Below are 27,220 nucleotides of genomic sequence, written 5' to 3' on the forward strand. Positions count from 1 at the left end.
AATGCATCACTTTTTTAACTAAATCAAAATGTTTCTCTTCCTAATCAAATATAAATTTCTAAAAAAAAAAAGAGCAGATGTTCCTGGGGCCTGACCTTTACCAAAGCTCTTTTTCATTTCTTCTTTTTTTTTCATGGAAATTCAGGAGATTCAATACATCTGAGCACTGAAAAAATAATCAGTTAAACATTCTTGTTGACTGCTTGCCAGAACTATAAAGTTGTTACAATAAAAAAAAAATAATTCAGAATTATGACCTAATTAAATAAATCTATGTAGACCCATTATTTAGTAAAGGGGAAAAATCAATTTCTTCAACATGGAAAAGAATAAAATCAATTTAGATAAATATAAGTGCTTCCAAACATCTGCTATTCAAAGTACATAACTCACATTGACACCAAAGGTTGGTTTGTGTTTTGACTGGAAGTGTTTGATATTATTTTTGTCTGCAAAGGAAAGAGTTGTGTAGCATCCAAGTGGTGAGATATTTGCCCTTTAGCCAATCATGGTGGATTTGGGACAAGGAGAAGACTGTGTTTTTAAAACACACACACAGACACACACACATACACACAGTGAAAAATACTTGCTTTCCTTTAGGAATCTTTTGAGGTATGAATTATCTTCATGTGCAAATCTTCCAAAAGAAAATAAAGAGAAGCAGAAGAGAATAATAAAAAATAGCTTAAATCTGTTAGACTCTCTTTTGTTGGACACAGAATTGTAGTCTGTCATGTGTGTTGACTCTCAGTTTGGATGGAAAGACATTTTAAAAATAAATCAACACCATTTAAGAACAAGCATGGTCTGCTTGAGATACAGTATTCAATGCATCTCCACAATATTACTCTTAGCACCATTGTTAATAAGCATCATTAATTTCTTTTGCTAATGGCATGATTTTAAATATGTTTCTTCAAAAAAAAACCTGGGTTCAGTGGGATTTACTGCCATGTTGAAAGGGTAGAATTGTTAGAATAACTGTTAGAAGCAGATTATACAGCCCTTTCCCATATCCATAAGGGCTGCCAATGGCAAAATGATGTGAGCGGCGTAGAAGTTCCATGCACAAAACACAGGTGCCAGAAGATGACGAAAAAGGGAAGTGATGGAGAATTGGATTGGCCCATATGTATATAGAACTTGCATCTTAACTATTTAAAATCCTGTGGGTTTTTTCCCAAATTTGATTTGATTTGATTTTTGATTTTGATTTGATTTGGTTTGTATGCCACCCCATTCCCGAGGGACTCAGGGCGGCTAACAATAAAAAGGGGAGGGGATACAAAAATAAAATAAAAAACAGCAATTTAAAATTCAACAACAGTCGTAACCTCGAATGGGGCTGGATAGTTCAACAGCCTCAGGCCACCGGAACAGCCAGGTCTTAGTTGCTTTGCGGAAGGCCGGAAGGTTAGTAAGGGTCCGGATCTCAACGGGGAGATCGTTCCAGAGGGCCGGAGCAGCCACAGAGAAGGCCCTCCCCCGAGGAGTCGCCAGCCGACATTGGCTGGCAGATGGAATTCAGAGGAGGCCTAGTCTGTGGGATCTTATAGGTCTTTGGGAGGTGACTGGCAGGAGGCGGTCTCTCAAGTACCCAGGTCTGATACCATGTAGAGCTTTAAAAGTAACAACTAGCACCTTGAAGCGTGTCCGGAGACCAATGGGCAGCCAGTGCAGCTCGCGGAGGATAGGTGTAACGTGGGTGTACCAAGGTGCACCCACGATCGCTTGCACGGCTGCGTTTTGGACAAGCTGAAGTCTTTGAACACTCTTCAAGGGCAGCCCCATATAGAGCGCATTACAGTTGATATTGATCAATATCAGTATTAAGGTATTTAAATTGCATATATTTTGGACTTTAATCTTTAGTTTTCCCAATATCCAATTGAAGTTTATTTTCTTGTAATTTAAAATAATTGTTTCTTGTCCTGTTTTCTGAACAATTCTAAGAGGTTCTATTCCATCTTCCTGTATCCCTATAGTCTTCTCTTCTGACATTAAACCCAACACATCCAACTATTCCTTCCATTTTTCCTCCCAGATTTCTTACTATCTTGATTCTTTCCCTTATACCATATTTTAGATGCAGCATGAGCAATATGGAATACAGAGGAATAATGACTTACATTGGTCATGACAGCATTTGTTTCTGGTAATGCAACCTAGGATTGCATTTGCTTTGTTTCTCTTTTGTTTGTTTTTGTTGTGCTTTGTTGGGAGTTTTTTTGGGCTTTTAATGTGTTTTTTTTGTAGTTGGTGTTCAGTTTGTGATTATCCTTTAGAAATGTTTAGAAGGCATGGGATTGCCAATAACAAATAAAACAGTTCCTTTTTGATGGCATTGCTGCCTTATATGATCTCCACATTCTTTACTTCATATCTTTCATTTTTCCAACTCAAATATAGTGCATATTTGAAATTCATTCTGCTAATTTCGGCTCAGGGTCCCAGCATAGAGATTCTCCTAAATCTTGATATCATCCAGAGATGGGTTGCTACCGGTTTGGGTGAACCAGTAGTGGTAATTGCGACTGGGTTGCCAAACCAGTAGGGACAGCAGTCTCGCCATGCCCCCGAACCAGTTCCCCGGTTGCCACGGCATGTTTTTTTGATATTTTTAATGTTCTGCGCATGCACAGACCTACCGTATATACTCGAATATAGGCCGACCCGAATATAAGCCGAGGCACCTAATTTTACCACAAAAAACTGGAAAAGTTATTGACTCGAGTATAAGCCTAGGGTGGGAAATGCAGCAGCTACCGGTAATGATGTCCCGTGCAGCCGCGGGAGCGATGTCCCGCCTCCTATGACACACGGCACAGTGATTCCTATCATTGGATCACTGTACCAGAGGAGGTGGGACATCGCTATGTGGCTGCTTGCCATAACAAGGAGGAGGTGGGACATCGTTGCAGAGCGGCAGGAGGGGGAGGAAGGGGAATCGTAAGACAGCCCTGCATTACATTAGAACGTGAGGAGGGGGGATGGTGCGGTGCGCGCTGCGCGGCAAACTGACACAGAGGGAGGGGAAACTCACAGGGGCGCCGGGCCATTCACGAGCGTCACCCAGCGGCATGGCCCCGCCCCTTATTCTCCTCCATTTCGGGCAAATTTTTCACTGACTCGAGTATAAGCCGAGGCGGCTTTTTTCAGCCCAAAAAGTGGGCTGAAAAACTCGGCTTATACTTGAGTATATATGGTATTTACAGGCAGCTGTGCATGCACACGAAGCACGCATGCAAATCACGTGCACACCGAACTGGCAGTAATGCGGGCAGAAACCCACCGCTAATATCATCCTATAATAATAGTACTACCTTTGTATCATCAGCAAATTTGAAAATATTTTTCTAAATCTTTCTTCTAGACATTCATAAATATGTTGAAGAACACAGTACATAGAATGGAATCTAGGTGCTTCTTGATACCTATAACTATTGACATATATTTGTTTTACTTTATTTTATTCACAATCTGGGTAATTAACAGTAATTAAAATACTCCCTGAGCAAAATTGTTCAACCAGCTCTATATCCATCTAGTGGTAGCATGGTCTAGTTTGTATTTTGTCATCTTTCCCACTAGTATCTAGTTTTATAATTTTAATCAAAGTAGTCAGAACAAGGTTATGTTGGCATAAGAATGTAACAACAGAGCTTTGCTAGTGGGCACACAGTTGTTTGTTTTACCTTTACTACCGCGCCCCTGACTAGTGCAGCTGCTAAACCAACTACCCATGGTATATGGTCTAAATACAGGACATGTGATTGATTCTGGTTATAACTACCCCCCTCCCCCCGCAAAATAGTCAACTGCATACATACAGTACTCATTCTAAATACTGTTCATTCTGGGTGAAATGTTTACTATAAACCAGGGGTCAGCAATTTGCGGTTCTAGAGGTGCATGTGACTCTTTCATCCCTCTGCTGTGGTTCCCTGTCGCTGGTCAGTGCCACAATTTTGAGAGGAGCTTCCAGTTGGCTTGCCACGAGGACACTATGGCAAGGGGCGGGTTTTCCAGTCAGTTCCACAATTGATAGGGCTTTTGGTTAGGACAGGTAGTGGAAAAAGGATGCCACACTAGGAAGAGACTCTATGGTGGGGGGGACCAGGCTGTCGTTCTCTCCAGAATTGAACAGGGGGCTTTGGGTTAGGACCTTTGTGGCTATTTGAGTGTTTTAGGTTGCCAATCCCTGCTATAAACAAACCACAGTCAAAAGAAGAAGCTACCAATTCTGTTTGCATTAATCAAGCATCTTAATGGGGAAGCTAGGTCTGTTTAAATAATCTATATTCTGTTTCTTGGGAAACCAATCATAACTTTTTAGTGGATTACTTCCCGCACAATGCTTAGAGTGACATGTAGAGCAACTATTTGTAGAGTTATGTAAAACTTTTCACAGAAAATATTCATTAGGAAGAAAATGAAATGAAGTTGCGCATATGTACATAAAACTGGGTGCAGTTTACAACACTGAGTGCAATTACTCAGGGTTGAACAGTGAAGTCTTTGGTATTCTCTAAGCTTAGTTGTTTGCTTGCAGATGTTTAATTACCTAGCTAGGTAACATCATTCATGCTAGTGAATGGGCAGGGGAGGTGTTACTCCCTGTTTATATTCAATACAATAGCCTGGCTTGTCAGTATTGAGGGAGTATGGTTCTCTCCTTGGTATTTCCTTGATTAGGGTAGTGTTTACTTCTTAATTGTTTGTCTGTGTTAATCTCTGCTTATCTGGGCATTATTTGCTGGAAAGGATGTATTCTAATCTTTTTGTTTACTTCTTAAGTTTTTATTCTCTCTTTTGAATGGTGTAAATGTAGTTTATCTCTTCATATCTATTGATGCCAATTGTCTGGTTGCCAAACTTCTAGAAAATCCTTGCATTTTTTGGTTTTAGCTTGGTCACAGTTTCCCAGATGAAAATATGGTTTAGTCTACCCATGTGTTGTGAATTTAAGAAGTTTCATGGTGTGTTCTATCTGCTACTGGGTGTTCATGGATGTATTCTGCTAGTGTTCTGCCTATCTGTCCTACACAGTGGCTGTTTACACCCCCACCAGATCTGCAGAGCAGAGGATCAGAAAGTCATCAGGGCTTCACAGGTGACAATTTCAACCCCATCATTCTTTTCATTCAGTAGGCTACCCAGAAACTAGATTTCAATTAGATGGCTGAATGTATCCAATATCTTACACTTTGTCTTAACTGTTTAATTTCTTGGTGCTTGCTCTTTATAGTTGCCATCTTAAATGGCATGAGATAGTTTCTGTAATGCATAAAATCTGTTTTGTTTTGTTTTGTTTCGTTTTATTTTAATATGCTAGATAATAATAGTATATCTTTCCAATTTTTACATTTTACAATAGATATATTTTCTATGCATATACTGATATTGTAAAGTATGTCTCCCTTCTATCATGGACAACAAATTATCCCATTAATTTACATGTTGTTGTAAGCATTACACTTCCATTTTATCCTTCTTGATTGCAAAACTGTCCAGCAAGAGAATGGCCAATAATCATTTGAAATCTGATTCAGTGCAATATTCCTTAGAATGAATGAGTGTATATCATTATGTGTATGTACACACACACATACTCGCCGTTTCCTTTACTTAATGGGATTCTTTCCTCGTTGCAGTGCAAACGGCTGGAGCAGGAGCTTCATCATATGAAAGAGCAGAACCAGACTTCTGCAAACAACCCTAGACATCTGACTGCTAAAAACAATCAAGAACGTGCTCTGAAGGTAAATCTCCATTCCTTCTAGCAGGCAAATTAAGGTTGTAAGCCCTGGGTGCCAGCTTTCTCTGCTGCATAGATCAGTTGTGTACATTTCAGCAGAAGTGAGCTGTGCTGTTTGCCAACAACCTCTTCTTTAAACACAGATACAGCACCCTTCTGTTATGGTATTATTTTGTGCTTTCTCTCTCTGTCTCTCCCTCTCTCTCCCTCTCTCTGTCTCTCTCTCAATGACAGCAAGTGTGAATGCAAGAAGATAAAGCAATATTTTTTTTAAATTTTGACCAGCTATCTTGTCCTAGCAAACATTAAATTGATACAAATTCTTTATAGCAAGCAGAATTGCAGATCTACCATATTTGGAGAGAAACTCTTGTTTGTCGAGTAGTGACTGTGTTTTTTTAAAGTATCTATCTGCTCTCCATGGCCCAAATATTATACGATGTATTAATACAATTATTTACTTATTGTATTAGTAACTACATTGTTGATACTGATGTTTGCAAATAGGTAGTTGATATTTTCCTCTTCCCAGTCCCAGGTTAAAAACAAATCTTATTGTAAAAGATAAAAGGGAGAAGCTCTGTAAAAAGGAGATGGAGCAAGAGATGTATCTTACTTCCTCATTAATGCTCTCAAGGAAGTTGGTAAAAGCCTTCATTTTTAGGATGAAGTTTCTAAATAGAGTTTTCACTTTAGTATCTTAAAACATTCTTGTAACCAGTTTTTATTTTACATATTAGAGGAAGTTGGTGCTTGTTTGTTTTGATTGTTTGTAGTTAACTTTGGGAATCCTTAGGAGGAAAAGCAGGATCTAAAAATTTTCGGAGACTTTTCAGTCCCAATATTTTACATTTTGTTTTTAAAAAACCGAAAGAGGGAATTCTTAATTCATCTAAACAAGTATAAAGGAAAAAAAATCATTGTCAATAGGCCTATAATTTTTACCTCAATTCCTATCAATTTCTTCTGTTTAACTTTGTTTTCAGTAGACTAGCATACTTGCTATAGGTTTTAGAGGTAAATATAGTGTTACCTCTGTTTTATTTTTGAAATATGAAATAGGTGTCTATTAATAAATGGATTGTACCAACTCATAAAGCTGAGCTTATTCTTCTGACTTACTCTTAAGAGTTGAGCCCAGGCAACTTTCGTGAGGCAACAGAGATAAATCTGCTGTCTGCTTGGTTGTCATGGGAATGTTCAAAAACCTCTTAGATGAGAGGGAAATTTAGGCAGCTGTCAGATAAAATGTAGTTCATCACCAACTGTTTCATTTATTTGTAGCTTTAATTCTTTCATTATCAAAATCATGGCTCACTTTTTAATGTTATAAAACTGTATTTGTTACATTGATCTAGCCTTTTTCCATGTTGCTGTATTTAGATATTTTAAACCCATGGTGGCATGAGTATCGTTACAACTCATCCAATTCATTTTTTTCATTTAAAACTTTAATTTAATTCTATATATTAATATGTTTGAATTTATAGTCATTTAACAATGTGGGCAAATGTTTTTTCTAAAGTTTAAAGGACCCACTATTTGAACCTACAATTTGAAAAATATTTTGTTTTATTAGTGCTAAAACATTTTGCAATAAATGTGGCAACTTGCAATCTGGCTAAACTAAAATAATTAACATCATACTGTTGATCTCTTAGTATTTCTTCCATGTGCAAGAGTTATAGTTATTTGAAAAATATTATGTTCATTTTTTCAGCAATGGTAGGTATATGTAAGTCTAATAGCTATGTTTATTACAATACAGACTGGTTAGGATTTTAAAAATTCTCAGGGCAGTTTTTAACACAATATAAATAAGCTGAAGATTATTTACAATAGGAACAAACAGATTTTGCTTACATTGATTGCTCAAACTATTGTTGCTTCTGAAAACCACGTGTTTCTGACACACATTTTACACAAGTAACACAAATAAACTATTAAGCCAATTGGCCTATTTTACTTTTTTTCACTTTCAAAAGGAGAAAGACATCCACAGTGCAATTATGACTCAGCTGTTACTTGCGTGGTGCTTTCTTTTTCTGAATAGTACTATTTACTCATTAGAATTATTAATACTAACTGTATGTTTAAATGTTTGTTTCACTTAAAATTGAAACTACAGTACACATGGTTTAGCTTCTTATTGAATGGATCTTATGGTTAAGGAAATGATTTTATCAAGAAAAATGTATTTCTGAAACCAAAACAGATTATATGAAAGAGTGGTGTTAATCTTAGCAAAACTTTAGGCCTAAAGGGAGGAAATACAGTACAGAGCATTAACTTCTTTATTCATAAAGACAATAAAATTACATATCGTAGAAAGGTTTTAGTATTGTTCCTACTTAGCTTTGGTTGTATGTTTCAAAAAAGGCCACATGTATCTAATTTAAATTTATAGACAATCAGAGCAACAGAACTCAATATATATTGGTGACCCATTTTTTTATCATTTATTCCAAAATAATATTAAAAGGCTGATGATGACCAAGATAGTATGTCAGTTAAATGAAGTAATACAAGCTGAGGTTGTAGCTAGCAAAGGTTTCTTTTTAATAAGCTTGGAAAATCTAGTTGCTCTATAAGATCACAATATTACCTATCGTAGCCTTATTTGGTCAGATTCTTTTCTGATTCTTATTTAACTATCTCTAATTACATAGCTACCCATCTCACAAAGCAACTATGTGTTACAATTACAACTCATGACTCCTAGCTAGCTTAGTAATTGACAATATTAGCTGGGCTAATATTGATCTGTGATCCCATACATCTGGAGAGCCGCAGATATGTCAGCACTGATAGGGAATTCTGGGGTTTGTAGTCCCTATACAACTGAGGATTTATTGAAAATACAGGGATTGGGTAACAGAGAGGATTCAAAGAGATTGCTAAATATGCAATGGGGAAAAAGAGGGGAATTTCCTCATTTCAGGCAGACATTGGTGAAGTATAGATGATTTAGGATAACCCTAGAGAAATGTTCTTGGTTTTAGTGGAAAATACAGTGGAAACGCTGCCCTTCATGTGCTACAGAACTGAAAAAAACCCTGTTGGATAATAGTTAGGAAATAGTGAGAAATGATTGAAATAAAATAGCAATTAATTTAAATTTCTTTATTTACCTTGAGTGCATAATGATATATTGTTGTTTGTCCTGCACAAAAAATGCTGTTAAGTGGTTTCCGAAACTCTTTACCCCAAAGGTAAGACATAGGAAGCTCTAAATAGCAAAGGTCTTTTTCTGACCGATCTCTGACCTTCTTATCTGAAATACCATTCCAAGTTAATAGAATCTACTTTCAGTCTCCAGTAGACACTGAGGAGACATAGGTGGGGCTAGTTTTATATAAATATTTTCAAGGTATGGGTTTTTAAAATAAATGGCACCTGAGCCCCTCTACCTGATAAAGTTCGGCTCTTGTGTGTTGTATGCCTTGAAATTTGTAAATGTCATGAATGAGGGTTTTTTTTTTTCCTGGCAGGATGGGTCAGTAAAAGGGGAGGCCTTAATGTATTTCCAAAGCTTCGAACTGTCCTTGACAAGGCAGATATCACGTATTTGCATTTACCAAATCTCCTTTCGTTGCATATCACAAAACCAAATTCTAATTCACACAACCCTAACTTGTCCGCCAAATTCTGAAAGCAAAGTTAGCTAGGCAAATCTTATCCTGTGGCTTTCCATGAATAGATTTCATTCATACACTGTCATAATTATATAATTTAAGATGTCTCCCAGAATGTACAACTGTTTTCCACTGGAAAGTTGAAAAAGTATTAGAATACAAATGGAGCAAGAGTGAGCTGTATAAAGTAAATAACTTGCTACCAAAAAATCTAAAGCTGTATGGATTTTTAACAGAAATAATATTCATAATACTCATCAATGTTTATATTTAGATATAATTTGACTTTTAAAACCCTAAACAGCTGGTATCAAGTTGCTTGACCTCACCATGTAGTGTCTTCTCTGTTATGGCAGATTAATTTAAACGACTTTCCTACTTGTTGACTTATGGCCTGTTTATGAGTAATGGGAAGATGTTTTATTCTATGTGACAAAGTCCAACTAATGTTTTTACTTTGAAATAACTACCAGATTTTTGCTACTAAACTCATGAATCTGTGGTTTATTAAACTAAGATTAAAAGGAAAAAAAGATCATAATATTATTTTAAGAAATTCTCCCTAAACAATGGGCTGAAATTGTAATAAATCTAAGCAGCAATGTGGTTTATTTGCTTTTGAATTACCATAAGGCAGGGCTGTCAAACTCCCAGCCTGCCAGTCAGATGCGTCATGTGCTGGCCACGCCCATGTCTGGTTTAGCAAAGGGGGACAATGTAACGTGATGCCGCCGTGACAGTGGTGGTCCCAGCATCCTCCATATAAATGCACACGAGCACATGCATGCACACACGTGCAGTGTGCACATGCGTCCTACCCACCAGCGATGCCTCTGCGAGCTTCCACAACGCTCCAGCTGCTCTTGGCAGAGCGACATGCTGTTGCTGTACGCGTCATGCATGGAAGTGGAAGAACCGAAGAGTTTAAAGACAGGTAAGGACAATGGGCACGCGGGTGGGCCCTCCGGAGCACTGTACTGGAACGGTACCTGGTGTTCCAGGCAGGCACCGGTACGCCGATACCGGGGCGTACCGCCTGTATCCCACCACTGTGCCATGATGACATGAGCTTGATGCCCCTGCCGTAAGGCATGGAATTATCATTCTAGCTTAATTACTAAGTAAGATTTATGTCACAGCTGAACAAACCACAATTCTCCAAATTCAGACATTATAGATAATACAGCTAGTTTTAAAGCTGTTGGCTCTTCCTCTAGTATACTAGAGAAAAAGTAGGAAATGAAGAAACATAAGTGTCAGGCATTACTAAATCATGGATGTCATCTCAAATAGTTCCAGAACAATGACTTTAATCAAAGTTCCTCAAATGATAACAGTTTTTTGGATACACACACACATACACACGCACATTCAGTGCAGGAAGGAAGCCTTTGCACACACAGTTGTATTTTGGTTGGATTTTTACACAAGTCCAGACCTTGTTTCACTAGGCCTTGACTTGCACTGAAGCCAAAGTACAATCTCATAACATGAAGGTTTTCACCCTGTATTTATTTGTGCTAAATGTGTGGATATCAGCAGCATGCTAATATACTCTGAAGGATAGCTAAAGGAGAAAGAGGCATCGGTAAAATCTGGAGGTTTTTTCACAATGATGAAACATATTGTTGTGATATTACAACGCAGGTCACTTTCTTTATGGAAAAGGCATGCAATGCCAAGATGCACATACAAAGAGGTGAGGTCTGCTTTGTGATATAACTTTCCCAGTTTGGCTTTTGCCTTCCCCCATGACCACCCATGGATTCAGAAGTAACAAGAGGATGAGTAATGAAAGAAGACAAGTCCTGTGTTACCTGTAGATCTAGAAACCTCAGGTATAGTTCAAATATACACTACAACTTTTTTCTAAGATGTCAACTTTCTAGTAAGTTTGCTGTAATTCAAATTAGGGTGCACTTTGTAAGGGTACCATCAATTAAAAGTTGATGGTAAGTAGAAGTTCATCAACCACAGTTTTCCAGTCACAGTGCTGCAATTAGAGATTTTAAATGGTTGAATAACAGAAATATTGGCCCAAAATATTTTTTGCCTCCTCCACCTCTTTATGCTCAGCAGTCTCAAGCATCTTGCTGCAAGAGTGAAAGTCCAGGGAATTTGCTTCCATTTATTCTTCATTTGCCTAAGTGGCAGGGCTGAATCAGACAAATTCAAATCTGAACACAGATGTATAGCAGGAAGGGGCAAAGGTAGTGTTCATTTAATGGCCTCTCTTTCAGCAACCATTCCAGGTTACGATGGTGGTGAATGAATGGTACTTAAAGTTTTAGCCATCCCAGCACAATTGCAGAGTCCTGCACAAACGAAGGGGAGGTCCACAGAGAAAGATGCTCTGGTAAACCACATACACCTCCCCTGCCCGGCAGCAGTCACTCATGCAACCAGGTTCTGCAGGGACCATGCAATCTCCACCCTGGCAGAAGCCAGCCCCAGCCCCGTCATGCTCATGCCACATCTCGCACCACATCTTCCCTGCCTGTGACTCGCTTAATGACCTTCAGTCCTTGCTTAACAATGGCAAATGCAAGTCCTGGGATTGCCATCACTAAGCGATGACAATTGTACTTTACTATAGCATCTCTTAGCAACAGAAATTCTGGTCCCAATTACTACCACTAACCAAAGACTATTGGTAATAGTTTTAATTGAAGATGTTGTATAACATGCTATGGAATAAATATTTGCACAAATGGGAGTTGAATTGTATGCGTGTTGCCTTCCGTTACATCTCGGGGACATGGAGTGGGGAAAAGTTAAAGTAGCCATTTTTCATTTTCATTTTTAAAAACAAAGCAAGTATGTTATTTTCTGTCACGCATTTATTTTACCCAAAATACTTTCCTAAACTATTTTTTTGGAATATCATCCCAGTCTAACAAGACAGAACCAGCTAAAGCAATAAGGCCCTGCTGGCTTGATTTCCAGTCTGGCACAATTTGTTAAAGCAGCTGGTCACTTTAACCTGTTCATGCTGATCTCCATCAGAGGCCACATCTAGGAGTGTTTTGTCCATATCTGATGAGTTTTGGCATTACATTCCCAACTCATTCTATGTCCATAGGACAAAAAATACCAGACAGGGACAAAATTATTGTCAGTAGCTTTGAACTGTGTTGAAACTATTGAAAATAAATACTGCTGGCAATTGTTATTTGTATCAACATTATTGCTCTGTTGGACTGCTAAGTGTTGGCAGCCAAGTGAAAGTCCAATCCAGAGTTATTTGCTTCAGTATATTTCTTGGTATTTGAAGCTATTTCTAGGCATTTCCAGAATCCTTTCCCCACTTGCACCTAGCCACTGCATAAACATGCCTAAAATGTTCCTGTTCCCTTATGGTTATACCCTCATATTCTTCATAATCCATAAGTGGGATAGGTTTCTATTGTCTACAGCTATATGACATCAAAATAGCATTTTTCTCCCCTATTTTCAATTGTTTAAGTGAGAGTCTTAAGATGTAAAGGACTTATAAAGCCCTTCATGGTATTGGACCTGGGTACTTGAGAGACCGCCTGCTACCAATTACCTCCCAAAGACCCATTAGATCGCACAGGGTCGGCCTCCTCCGGGTTCCATCCACCAGCCAATGCCATCTGGCTACGACCCGGGGGAGGGCCTTCTCTGTCGCAGCTCCGGCCCTTTGGAACGAACTCCCCGCGGAGATTCGGACCCTCACCTCTCTCCTGGCTTTCCGAAAAGCCGTTAAGACCTGGCTGTGCCGGCAGGCCTGGGGTTGATGAGCTCCCTTCCACTCTCGACAGGTGTGGTTGTTGGTTATTTTAAATGTCTATTTTGTATTTGCATGTTCCCCTTCCCGTTGGAGTTGTTCGCCGCCCTGAGTCCCTTTTAGGGAATAGGGCGGCATATAAATAAAATAAAACTTCAAACTTCAAACTAAAGTCTCTTAGGGTTTGTGCTCCATTACTGCAGGTGATTTCAGTGATTTCAGAAACAATTGGGAAGGGACAGGAAGGACAGTGGGCACCTAGTATAAACTATAGATCTCTTCAGATTCCAGATTCTTTCACAAAGATTAAGCACAATACCAAACATGACTACCCACAGGCAAGACAAGTAGAATGCAGACCCATTGTGTGGAAGATATTAAAACAGAGCAAATACTTGGAGATATCAGCAGAGGCTATATTAGGATGTGTCGTCCTTGCAGAACCTGATTGCTCAGTCCTTGAGTGTACTTTTATTTTATTGTACTTATACAGAAATGAATTATTCAATAGGAAGCAATAAGCTGAGAGACGTTCTTTCCTCTTATAAGGATAAGAGGAAAGAGTTCAATTTCAGTGCTTTGAATATTCTCTTAACAGTTGCATTTTCAACTTTTACCCTTCATTAGACAAAAAAATGCAAATGAAAAAAGCATGTAGAATCTTCGCCTGAAAGATAAACTAACACATCTCAGTGTAGAAGTAGAATTAACTGAACAAACACCTCTTTCCTAAAAGCTGTCCATCAAGACCCTTTCAGGTAATCCTAGTCCCTTTGCCCTGCAAAATCAAAATGACAATTAAGAAAACCCCAATTCACAAAGCACCTATGTTTAGATTTCTAAGTACAATAGATTGATAGCACAAGTAGGTCTGTGTCTGCTCAAAAATAAAGCTCCATGGGTCTCGGTGGGATTTATTTCCATCTATGAAATACATGGAAGTGTATGATTGAAGCCTTATTCTGCTGGTAATTAAAAAATAAATAAATTAAAAATTGAAGAATCTCTACAAACCAACTGCAAATTGAATATAACATTTTTAAAAGTTTTGATCTTGAAAATGAAATATAGGCACATCTGTGTATAGTGAGTACCAGTTCATAGAGACCCAAATATGAATATGTGTGTCCATGCAGACATGTGTGTCTGCGCATGTGTATTTAGCCAGAACCAATTCGCAAAGCAAAATTGGAAGTGGGGAAAAAAACAGAACTAGATTTTGCAAAACACAAATATTTCTACACAAATGGTAAGATTCATTCTTTGGTAAAAATTCTATGTTATTTCTTATATACTTTCTTATCAAGAAAATTACAATTTCCAAAAACCCTTGTATATAACATATATTATCTTCCTTTTATGACTGAGAAACAGAGATTAGAAGCCCAGGGCATACTTTGTATGCAGAAGTCCAAATTTAAATCCATGGTATTTCCAGTGAATTTAGGCCCTCCAAATGTTACTAAGCTACAATTCCTCCTACCCCCAGCCAGCAAAATTAGTGATGAGATATATTTAAAGTAGTAGTTCAGTACTATCTAGAGGGCCACAAGTTTACATCCCTGAACTAAAGTTCCTTAGAATTTGGATATGATTTGGATATGATTACCAGCTTAGTTCTAGGCTGCTCAAATATCAGAATATGAAAACCAATGACTGTAAGCATTGAGTGCCTGTTTTTTTCTAGAAATGGGAGTGGAATACATTCTCACCCAAATATAGAAGTGATCGTATTTTGGTGTGTTGCCTGGAATTCATTCTTTTGTTACAGTATTAAACAGATATTGAATTTTATAATTAATGCGGTGCATGGTCTCTCTTGAAATCCCCTTAATTACAGATTGACTCCAAGGATTAGGCAGCATGGATTTTAATTTTAACTGAAACAAAAAAGAAAAAAAAGAAAGCTCCTTAAAAATTATTCTGGCAGATCAATTGTCAAAACACAAAACAATTTAAACATCTTTTGACAATGTGAGCTTGTCAGATTCAAAACACTAAAACAAAGTTAAGTGAACCTTTAAACCTAAATTGTGTCATGTCGTTTTCCAAATGTTTTATTAACTATGACCTTGTAGAGGAATGTCTAGCTCTCTCAAAGTTTTGTTTTTTCAGTTTTTCTTCAGAAAAATAGATCACACTCTTGCTGAGTTTTGTTTATGTTCAAAGGAAAATGACATCAGCTTTCATGTTTTCACAAACTTGCCCAGTGGAATTTAGTAGTAATAGCAGAAGCAGCTTAGATCACATCGTTCCAACTTCCTATATACATAGTTATAAAATACAAGATAGTATCTTGGCTCTAGTTTACCAGATGTAATTCCAAGATTTTTTTTTCATAAAGTAGTGCAGGGCTGTGAAATGTAGATTGGTAGATCAGCTCAGAAATACATGCTAATTGGTTTCATTTACTTATTAACTCATTTACTAGCCTGATTTCCTAAAACAAAAATTTATTTTTATAAATTTTATTTTATATTTTTCTGGTGTTAACATTAATAATCACATTACTAATAGTCTTGTATCTTTGTGCTTGACTCGTATAAACTGACATCAAGAAAAACATGCTAAAAATTGATGTTAAAAAAAAGAGATGGAAGGAAGACAGAGAGTACAAGTGCAGTTGTTAGCTAATAAATGAAGAAAGTCAAAGGTCTAAATTAAAAATTCTAGAAAAAATATAGTGAATACAATTGGATTATTACAGCACAGAATCTCAAAATGTCAGAATTATTCAGATTAACCCTTGTTGTTGTTGTTGTTGTTACTCCAAGCAACATTAAGCCATTTAATAGAATGTGAACTGGGTCGAAAAGTTCATTCTGAACTGAGTTTATTTTGTTGAAGTAGATATGTAAGAAACACAGTTTCTTTTCATTTACAGCTGCTTGTCTTCCTCCACAATTGTGGCTCTGAACAGGCTTTCCAAAAAGGCAGAAAACTCTCTTGAGCAGCACAAACTGTGTCACTGGGACTGTAAGAAAAAGGCAATCATCTCAAACTGGACAAGACAAATTAGACAAAGCACTTCCACAGTTGGGAGAAATATTTTCCCCACACTTTGTTTCTCTTTGATAGATCAGATTGTTCCAGGAATCATTGTCCTTAACTATCCAGAGAAGTACCATTAAAATTAAGAAATGAGCTGCGGTTTTACACATCTGGAAAGCTTCTGCTTTACTTACATTAAATATTGTAAATTAGTTTCAGGCACTTTCAGCCCATTAAAATAATGCAATAATGAGAAAATAAAAACTTAATTCTAAACTTTTTAATGCAAATAAGCTAAAATCCCTGATCACAGATAGACTTTCTTTAATATGAAACTAATTAATATCTATTGTAATTGGAAAGGAATTAGGGAATCTCACTGATCTTACTTTTCTGAAGCCAATGCAAACATTTTAGTTCTCCTTTACATACTTGCTCAGAGAAATCTGTTAGGGTTCCACATAATTTTGTATCAAAAGGATCCCTGTTTTGGTGTTTGGGGCATTCCAGATATTTTACCCACAACAACATCTAGTGATGTGTACAGAAGGAAAGACTCTGCTCATTCAACTGTGTGTTCATAGGTCTCCATGGCCAGGGTCCTGCATTAACACAATCCTCTCCAGGAAAGTTGACAATATTTGAGGAATTTTGGCAAGAGACAGAATATACTGTAACTAGAGCTTTAAATAACCTTTTTTATGAATTGAGCTAAGGCAGGGACATCATATGGCTGGCAAGCCACTCCCACCCAGTCACAATGCGGGCAAGCCACTCCTACAAAGCAGGCCACACCTACAGAAGAGGTTCTAAAAAAATTTGAAACCCACTACTGGTATTGAAGCTTAGGATTCTATCTCAATTAGTTTATTGACAGGTTGCTCTCAATTCCAGATAGCCCATAGAGAAAAGCAAGGAAGTTATTTTCATCTTACTTCTGTAACATGTAAAGATAATTTTGCATTTTCTCTTTGTATTCTAGAATTTAAATGATGCTATTCAATTTTGGGTCTGCAAATTTGTTGTGCAAACCTTTAAGCCAAATCATTAATGAAAATATTGAAAAGCATTGTTCCTAGGAAATCCTATGGCATGCCAATAGCACTTAGACTTATATACTGCTTCAGAGTGATTTACATCCCTCTCTAAGCAGTTTACAGAGTCAGCATATTACCCTCAACAATCTGGGTCCTCATTCTACCAACCTAGGAAGGATAGAAGGTTGAGTCAACTTTGAGTAGATCGGGAACAAAGGAATTTAAGTCCTGGCAGACAGCTGAAGTAGCCTGCATTTTAACCCCTATGTCACCATAGCTTCTATGGTATCCCACTTAATTTCTCCTTCCAGTTTGATTGGGGGGCAATTGATGAGCATTCTTTGAGTATGATTTTTTTCAGATATCTGTGCAATTACCTAATAAATGACCAATCTATCCCACATTTAGGTAGTTTATAGCTTCCTAATCAGAACGCAAAATTAGATATTATTGAGATACTTTGTTAAAAGCTAAGAGGTACCATATCCACAGAATTTTCAGAAGCTATTATTAGAAAATTACTGAATAAAAATGATATATGTCTGGCAATATTGTTTAAAGTCAGTAGGTATTCCCTGAGTTTGTTTCTTTCAAGCTCAAACTGGCATTCTCCTTCTTCGATACTTATTCACTCATTGTCTGGTAGAAGTTAGACCTTTCTTTCATCACCAAAGTTGAGCAGCTCTGCCTTTTTTCCTTACTTATCTGTTATTCTTTTGCTATCTTCTCTAAACATCAATTATCCATAGTATCTGCTCAGCTGAGTCAATCTTCCAGAATTGGCGTGCTTTAGATTTCTCTGATTAAACAATCTCATTTATTGGGACTCTGGACATGCCCCTTTCTATAGCATTTTTTGCCCTCTGTCGAATGAGATTCTTCTAAACTTTTAATGGCCCCCATTGTGAAAATTCTGTGGTTTGAAGTAGACATGAAGATCTAACTCTTCATCCAGGCCTTTGATGAGAGAGAATGAGACCATTGGTGAGAGAGAATGAGATCATTGACTTCCTTCAATCAGATTTATCACACTTGCCATCTTTCATCTTATTTTGGTTTTATTGTAATTTCTTTGTTTGTTGTGAGCCACCCAGAGCTGTTGTAAATTGGGCAGCATACAAGTTCAATAAATTATTATGATTGCTTGCACAGTCAGCCAGATGTTTAAATTGGATTTGACATTTTAATCCACTTATCAAATATTTTCCAAGGATCCTGGATAGGCAGATGTTGATGTTTGATGGTGTGCCAGCACCGGTACTGGTTCACTTCGTGGGCAATTCGTGTTGCTTGTGCATGTTCAGTTCACTGTAAATTGTTCTGTGCATGAGCGAAGACCATTAAAAGCTAATAAAAAAACATGCCAGCAAAGGCAACGGAGACCGGGGAACCGGTTTGGGGGCCTAGCCAGCCTGAGTGGCTGCTGGTTCTGCGATCTAGGCCAAATTAACACTACCGGTCCGCGCAAACCAGTAGAAACCCACCTCTGATGTAAGCTGTTCTGAATAAAACTGCCTTTTGCAACTGATTGAAGATTTTTGTTAATGCCAATGATATTCAAGTATATTATTATTATTACTGTTGTTGTCTGTAGGATCTTTTTGCTTTCATCAAAATGACTGAGCAGCATTGCTCCATCACATTGTAAGCTCTATCCTGTTTGAACATGAGAGCAATGTCACAATACACATACAAAAGGAATGAGGACTGCATCAATGGCACGCTGCTTTTGACTTTCTGCTCCATTATGCCTCTCCCTGGATGCCACTGAACATTATACTTTTTTCTTATTAATATATTTTCATAAGCTACCTAAAGTCATTTAGGTGAGATTGGTGGTGGAGAAATGTGATAGGTAGATAAATAAAATATTTAAATATGCCTTTTGTTCTGTTAACATTTTTTAATGTTAATAGATTTTTCATTCTGAGCTTCAGTTGTCCAGACTGGCTCAAGTTATAACTGACTAAGAGATCAGAGTTCATAAAAAGAAAAAGAAGTGACCCCATTGGGGACAAGGAATTAGCTAGCTAGTTTCCCGGATTGTGGCCTCTCTGCTTACCACATTAGTGCTTTCCAAGAAATTTATCTGCCAAATAAAGTAATTAGTAAAAAAAAAAAAATCATGACTAATTTTAACTTGGCTACATCTGAAAAGAAAGTTAGAAAAGGAACTATTTGCAAGAGATTTCCTAGACAATACTTTAAGCTCAGAGTTATTTTGAAGTGTTGAAAGGTGAAACATTTGACATTTTCTTGTTAAGCTCTCCTTTTAAAAAGAGAGGGCGGGAAAGAGGCATAGCTACAGTCGAGGGAAGGGTGTTTGTGGTTGTCCATGACAGCGGCTCCAGTTTTAAAACACCTGTGTTTACTTTCCAGCTTTTCTCAATCTGCTGGAAGTGGCCAAAGAATGACACAGACAAACCTGCACCATGGCTGAAGTTGCCATCCAAAAGAAAGAGCAAGCGAGAGACAGATAGCAGGCCTTTAATGTAGCTAATCATTAATAATCCTTTTGACCCTAGTTCAAAATATTGTGAGCCTTTGCTGCATGTCTTTATGCTTATATGCTACCCTCAAGGGTAAAGTATCTATAGAATCTTCCCTGAAAAGGAAAATTAGAGTTGAAATATTTTAATCATCTTTGAAAAATATACAGGTCAGCATTTCCAGTGTATATCTTTTATGCATTTAAACGAGGTGTCCCTGTGTGTGTAAAATCTTCCAGCTGAATTTGCTTTCAAAATTGGAATCGTGTAACCATAATTTAGTTTCTCACAGATTTTATTTTTAGATGAATGAAAAGATGAATTAATAAATTATTTTTCTTGGGTTTATCATAAATACTATAATTTATTTAAAAAATGTATTAAGAATGCCTCACTTTTGCTTTGCAAATCTAATCAGTATCTTTTTTCCCAAATTATATTAAATTAAAGATTTTAGTTTGTCATACTGAAGTACAGCTTATTTTTTAGTATTACATAATACACCTTTGCTCTTACATGTGTTAACTTCTGATGTTTTTCAAATGCATTAGGAATCTACATAATTGGATCTTATAATAAGTTTCAACATATTGACGTCAAGGCAATCCATGAACGTCAATATTGGCATGTATTTAAAGATATAGATATTAAACTGCCTAAATATTAGAAAATGGCAATCTTTTTAATTTCATCAGAAAAAGGATGAATGAGTAGGGTGGGAGGGTGTTTGAGCTCTGCTGCTGAATATACATTTTTTATTGTCCTGTATGTTGCCAGTTTTAGAGGTTACCTAGGAGTCACAATTAAATAATTATTAAAACTTCATCATATGGCATTGTACCTGTTTAATTCATCTAAGAAAGCAAGACAGTATTTTTATCCAAGGAAGAAAATGATCAAATTAGAAGATTAAAGGTAGTTTAACAAAATGTTTATCTACAGCAGAGGTGTTCAAACTTGGCAACTTTAAGACTTGTGGACTTCAACTCTAGAGAATTCTAGGAGTTGAAGTCCACAAGTCTTAAAGTTGCCAAGATTGGGGACCTCTGAGCTACAGGGATACATGAATATGAAAGAATATGTACTTTCAAAACCAAAATTACAGCAATATCAGAAGTACTGGTCAGGTTTTTTAGTTCATTGGGGCAAAAACTAACATTTCAATAGGATAAACAATTAGAAAGAAAGATAGAAAGTAATTATCAAGATTTCAAATTATCTAGAAATCCTAGATAAATCTAGAAATCTTCAGAGATCCACAAATGTGGGTCTGTTGCAATACACATATCTTTAGAATTAGAGTTCTGAGTCTATGAGCTAGTTTTGACTACCACAACTAAGTTCCTCATCTTTTTCACATTTTCTCCACATTTTGCCACGTTGAGTACTTCTTAATCGAACTGAAAACGATTCAGCATTGCCTTCAATCCAGTTCTGATTTAACAAATACTAACTGAAGTCAGACACGTTGAATTGCAATGCAGCCCTCAAAGGAGTGGTGTTCCATGGGCCGAATATCCTGTCATCCCGATATTCATCCCGAATATCATTTACAACTAGTGCAGCTACATTCTGTACCAGCCGAAGCTTCCAAATACTTCTCAAGGGTAGCTCCATGTAGAGCATGTTGCAGTAGTTCAGACAGGAAGTCATGAAGGCATGAATGACATTTCTTGATCCAGGATTGGTGGAACAAATCCCAATCCAAAGGTGTACTCTTAGACACATCTACTATGTGCTCTTTCAATAGGAGAGGACCCTTCTAGATTGCACACCAGATTCATCTAAGGCAGCATCACCCCATGGAAAAACCTTGGCCTTGGGAGGCCCAAGCACACAAAGCCATATCTTTCTTGATTGAGCCAAAGCCCATTGTGCCCCATCCAAGCCCCTACAATCTTCAGGCACTGACGTAGGATTTTATGAATCTGATACTAATTAGTAAATCACATTATTTGCATGATGTCACAAGTACGTGTTGTCATCTGCCACATTCATTTTCTGTATTTTCCAGCATAATCCACCTCTTCTATCATATTGAAGATGGTTTTTGTTACCCTGCCAACCAGTAAAGACAATCTGCCTGTTCATTTTTGCATTAATGTGAGAATCCATAAACTTGATAAAAAATACCCTTCATATATATTAATCAGCAGGGTCCCAGAGCACACACAGGTTAAGTTCCCACTTGGTAGATGTTCTTCATTTTCTACATGCTGTGAATTAAAAGCAGACTTCTGTACCTGTTTCTTTACTGTCTGGCAGGAAACAGTTTTACTCCAATAATGTGGTAGGGTTATTACTCTAATAAGGAGATAAGGAGCAGCTGCTCACTTGAGCAAATTGAAGGGCTCGAGATACAGATATGTAAAATAGGCTATATCTTGAAACTGTTGATTGTTAAACAGTCATTGGACTTAGAAATCAACTGTAACAAATGTCGGAAAGTGTGGCAAACAAATATTTCTATCTTGATCATAAAATCTTAATCATTAAATAAAGATATCCGTTTTGTGAAACATCTGTTGTTTTGAAAAGTTTCCTTGGAGATAAAGAAAAAGACCAGAAGTAAGAACATATCATTTAGAAAAAAAATGATTGGAAAACACTTCACTGATTTTTAAAAAAGCAACAACCCAATACTTCTTAGTTTTACAGTGTTGCATTCATCCTTAAGGAAGTGTTTTTGTGTGAAGATTTCAGAGGAATAACTTAACATAAAGCTCAGAAATGACTTCAAATAAATTTTAGCTAATCCAGTTTTAATTTTATGTAAAAATTAATTTTTAATTTTAATCAACTGATTAAAAACAATCCTGAAATAAAGAAAAAAACTTTCCAAACTCTTTAAATCCCATTTTTAGTTACCAGTTGTAATCCATGAAATCAATGAAATACACGTTTTCTTTCTTTCTTTTTTTAATGTTTACAGGTATTAGAATCCTACCCTTGACCTCTTTTTCCTATCCTTATTGAAGCTTACGTGACCCGTCAAAAGCGCGGACGGCAAAAGCGCGATCGACAAAATCGCGCCTTTGACGTCATCACAGCGCGACGAAAAAGATCGAAAAATTCAAATAAAAATTAATAAAAATTAAATTAAAGCAAGCCGATTCACATAAAGGTAAGGGTTAGGGTTAGGGTTAGGGTTAGGGTTAGGTTAAGGGTTAGGGTTAGCTTTAGAGCGTTAGCGTTAGCGTTAGGGTTAGGATAAGGGTTAGCGTTACGTTTTTCGTTACTTTAACGGTTAGGTTTAGGGTTAGGTTTAGGGTTAGGTTAAGAGTTAGGGTTAGGTTTAGGGTTAGGTTTGGGGGGGTTAGGGGAAGGTTTTAGCTTTATTTTTACATTTTTTCGATCTTTTTCGTCGCGCTGTGATGACGTCACAGCGCGCTTTTGTCGAGCGCGATTTTGTCCTACGCGCTTTTGTGGTGGAACCGAAGCTTATGATTCAGCATGACTTATGGTTTCAGTGCAGCAACAAGTTTTTAAACCTTCATATCTCATCTACATAGATTTAATTGCAAATCACAAATAGCCCCTCTGAACAAAAAAAGCCTTGAATGACAGTGCTGAGAATAGCATTGCAAAACTCAGTTGTGACTTTAGCACAATTGTTCTAAAGTGTATTCCCAAATAAATTCATGCAGAATTAAAAATCTCATAATATTTATTAACAATTCTTAATGGCAGCTCAATCACATGCATTTTTAAAAAAAAAAACAGTATTCCTACTTTAATTCAGACTACAAATTACTAAATTATACTAAAATTATGCCCCAGTTCTTGCCCACCTAGCAGTTCAAAAGCATGCAGATGCAAGTAGATAAATAGGTATCATTTCAGTGGGAAGGTAACAGTCCTCCATGACATCATGCTGGCCACATGACCACAGAAATGTCTTCAGACAACCCTGCCTCAATGGGCTTAAAACAGAGAGGAGCATTGCCCCCTAGAGTCAGCAATGACTAGCGGAGTAAAATCCGCAGGGACTCTTTTTACTAGATTTATGACATGATAATTACAACAAAATATATGAAATGTTTTAATAAAAAGCTCCATATTGAATTAAAAGGAACAAATTTTACTTTTAAAGCACAAAATGGACGCATATTTATGAAACCGAGACATTCTTCCTTACAGTTGTATCATAGCAGATTTTAACCATTAAGATTAATTCTTGTGAAATATTCCACAGTATATATCCTGTGCAAAAAACTTAGGTATCAAATGAAGGGAAATGGCTTGATGACTTACCCAAAAGAGAGTTCATTATTGGAAGTTATTGAATGCAGTTGAGAAAGAAACATAAATAATTATACCTTTAGTTTTATTTCAGAATTTATTTTGAAATGTAGTTTCAGAAGGAGGTTGAAATTACCTTATAAGAAAATAGATTTGTAGTATTAATGCTATATTCATCAAAAATTTAAATTAAACAATTAATTCTATTTTATCTCCTAGAAGTTTTTTTCACTCATTTTTTTCTGTTAATATGAAATTTTAGTAAATCCCAGCTGAAATCAGAGATATGTGCTTAATGGGATTATTTAATAAATAAATAAATCTTACGAGTACTTAGTTTGAGCTCTGATTCTACCTATTTAAAAAGAAAAAGCAAAATAATTCATATGAATAAATCAAAATGCATCCTTTGAATAGAATAGAATTCTTTATTGACCAAGTATGATTTTGTTTTTTGTTAGTTACTACTGTTCAACTTAATATTAAAGTAATATGAACATGACACCAGAATCTGTTAAACATTTAGTTATTTTATCAAAGAGAAAAATAGATCCCTTTGGGAAAGTGGAATGAAGGCTCAAAATATTTATAATTAAAAATTAATGTAGAGTAAAACAATCCAGCTTTATAAACAAAAGTACTGCAATTTTAGAAAGCATAATGCTTTCTAAAGAAAGTTTAATGCTGGTTTTGGTTTGCTCTGTGTTTTAATATATTGAACCTTCAAACTGTGAGTTTTGCAAACAATGCAGTAGAATACCTGTATCCCTTTGATCCAATTCTACTGTTACAGCTTATACTGCATATTCAAATTAAGCTTTTGTATGCTATGATTCAGTTATTACTTTATTTCTTTAGACATGGTTAACAGTCAATGCGTCAGGTATTGTTCACATCACTTGAGAAAAGAAACACACAAATTTATTAATATAAATTAATTATAAATTTATTAATACATATTTATATTCTAGACCTGAAGTTCAAAATTAGAGCACCAATGTTATCTTTGATATATGATCAATAGGCAATAGGAATAATTTAAATTTTAAATTAAAAATTAGTGTGACACTTAATGTAATGACACTGTGATTGATTATTTTTTGGGATAGGTTTATAGAAAACATGTTCTTTGTCCTCTTTATCCCTTGCTCACTATTTCATTCTTTTCATGTCAATTATTAACACTCTGACGTTGCTTGTTGCTGCAGTAACTTTGTTTCAATGCAACTGTTGCCAGGAGAATTTTGTTGTGAGCTTGATTGTAGTGCACATACGCACGCACACACATATATACAAGCCAGTATTTTATTAGCTCTGTCAAGACCAAACGTATGGATAGCTTACAGCACTTCTAAGATTTTATTAAAATTTTCCTATTCTGTCTTCAGATGTCCTACAAACATCTTATACTATATGTATGTCCTAGTACCATTTTGAATGATATTTCTGGAAATAGGTATACTTTAGAGAAAAGAGAAAGGGGGGTATAGAGACAGTATTAATGAGATTCATACCCCTTTAAACTGTTTGAAGTCTCCCACTGGACTTCTGCAGTGTAAATAATAGATTATATGTACTGTAGTTACAAGCAGTGCAAAGTACTGTATATTTCAAGAATGAGTCTCAGTACTCTTCATCTTTGTGTGTATATCTATACACTCTTATCTCAAAGGCCTGAGTGGTATAATTTGTGTACTTGCATCTTCAGGAGTTTTTTATTTTAATAGCCAGAAATCCATGAATTTAAAATATTTAACCTTCCACTCATATTTGTTTAAGCTAGATTTATTCACACAGTAACTACTGTTAAAATCCATTGCTTATAAATTAATGGTTAGAATTATCCTGATTATTGTCCAAACTACTGGTATCCCAGCTCCAGGGTTGTCCTCTGGTAAGATGAGCAGTCGGTAAATTTAATAAATAAGTAAATGAACTATGTTTCATGTGCAAAAGGAGAGTTCAGATATTCTGTAAATTAATTGATCCAATTATTTACGATACAACTTCTAAGTTTCTCTGTTTAACATCCTGCAATAATTTTGATACTATGTTGAAAAGTTAAGTTGCTCAGAGCTATGACTTTATAAAATTGAATTTAGCCTATTTTAGAGCAGAGCAACATGTTTTGACCTCTCGTAGTACCATTTGAATGGATCTATTATTATAAACTAGAATTGTTTTGTAAAAATTACATAGACCCTTTATTGATAAATTACATTATTTTATTGTTAAATTCACATGTTAGCATACATTTTCTTAAAATAATGACTAAAGAAATAGTTTTATGATATTATACTATATCTTTATATTATACTATATCTTTAAAAAGACCTCAAAATTCATATGTTTAAACAGCAATTAAATACATTTAAACTTAAATTGTTTGATTTCTGATTTTTGCTCATATTCTTATTCCCTTAATTGTGTTTTTTTTAATTAACAAGTATGTGATTATTGTCAAGCTTAAAAGTTGTCTGAATAGGTTTTTTATGCTAATTCTTCCTGAGACATTAAAAAAAGGACATGAAAATGGATGCTTTAATCTTTATTTGCAGTAAGACAGTGTATTTAAGTATGGACTATTTAATTGAAAGATTTGAGTTCCTTTAGAGTACTCCTTTATTGGACTGCTTATATAAAAAAGAAAAATTATTTTACAATATTTTCTATTTCTTTTCCAAAATAAATGTTCTAGAATTATAATCTTTGCCTCTCAACTTTTAAGCAGACATCACTTGTTTTTGTTCAGGATAAAAACAAAACAAAAATCTGTAATTCATCATTCACATTTCATAACTTATTTAAATCCTGTTACAGTATTATTGCATGAAAGAGTGATTTTGTATTTAAAACATTTTTTCTATTTAAGACTTGTTTTTATCTAGCACAATAATATCTAAAACAGGCTTGGTTCACAGAAGCCATGCTTAACCTATTTAGTTAAACTGAACCACAGATAATGTTGGGGTTGGATTGCTGCTACAACCATTTAAAGACTGCTGGCACAAATATTTAAGGGGGGTGGGGAATGAAGATAGAATCTTATTTTTAAACTGAAAACCAATAAAGTAATTGTATTTTAGTTACTGAAACTCAAAGATAGAAACATTATGACATTTATCACCTGTATTATTAATAGGAGATAATTACTGCAAAACAGCTGGCTGTTGATTTTAGTGAGCATCAATTGTTCTCCTGCCCCAGCTGTGGGATAATAAGGACAGTCAACACATCTGTTTCAACAGCTGGTAATTAACAAAAGCTTAATTGCCACAACTCTTTTAACATCCAATCTGTGAAAAGAGTAAAGG

The 27,220-nt window shown here is 36.0% G+C and overlaps 1 protein-coding gene across 3 annotated transcripts in view; it reads left to right on the plus strand.

The window, feature by feature from the left end:
- Positions 1-27,220, plus strand: part of MIPOL1 (mirror-image polydactyly 1) — a 200,777-nt gene that overhangs the window by 112,049 nt on the left and 61,508 nt on the right. For all 3 annotated transcript variants that reach the window (XM_087723788.1, XM_087723786.1, XM_087723792.1), the window contains one exon: positions 5,658-5,765. In XM_087723788.1, the coding sequence (XP_087579914.1) occupies positions 5,658-5,765 (108 nt within the window). The remainder of the gene's footprint in view (positions 1-5,657; positions 5,766-27,220) is intronic.

The sequence above is a fragment of the Thamnophis sirtalis genome, unplaced genomic scaffold, assembly GCF_051295495.1.
Source record: "Thamnophis sirtalis isolate CommonGarterSnake01/CBP01778 unplaced genomic scaffold, rThaSir2_p1.2 scaffold_1, whole genome shotgun sequence".
Taxonomy (NCBI): domain Eukaryota; kingdom Metazoa; phylum Chordata; class Lepidosauria; order Squamata; family Natricidae; genus Thamnophis; species Thamnophis sirtalis.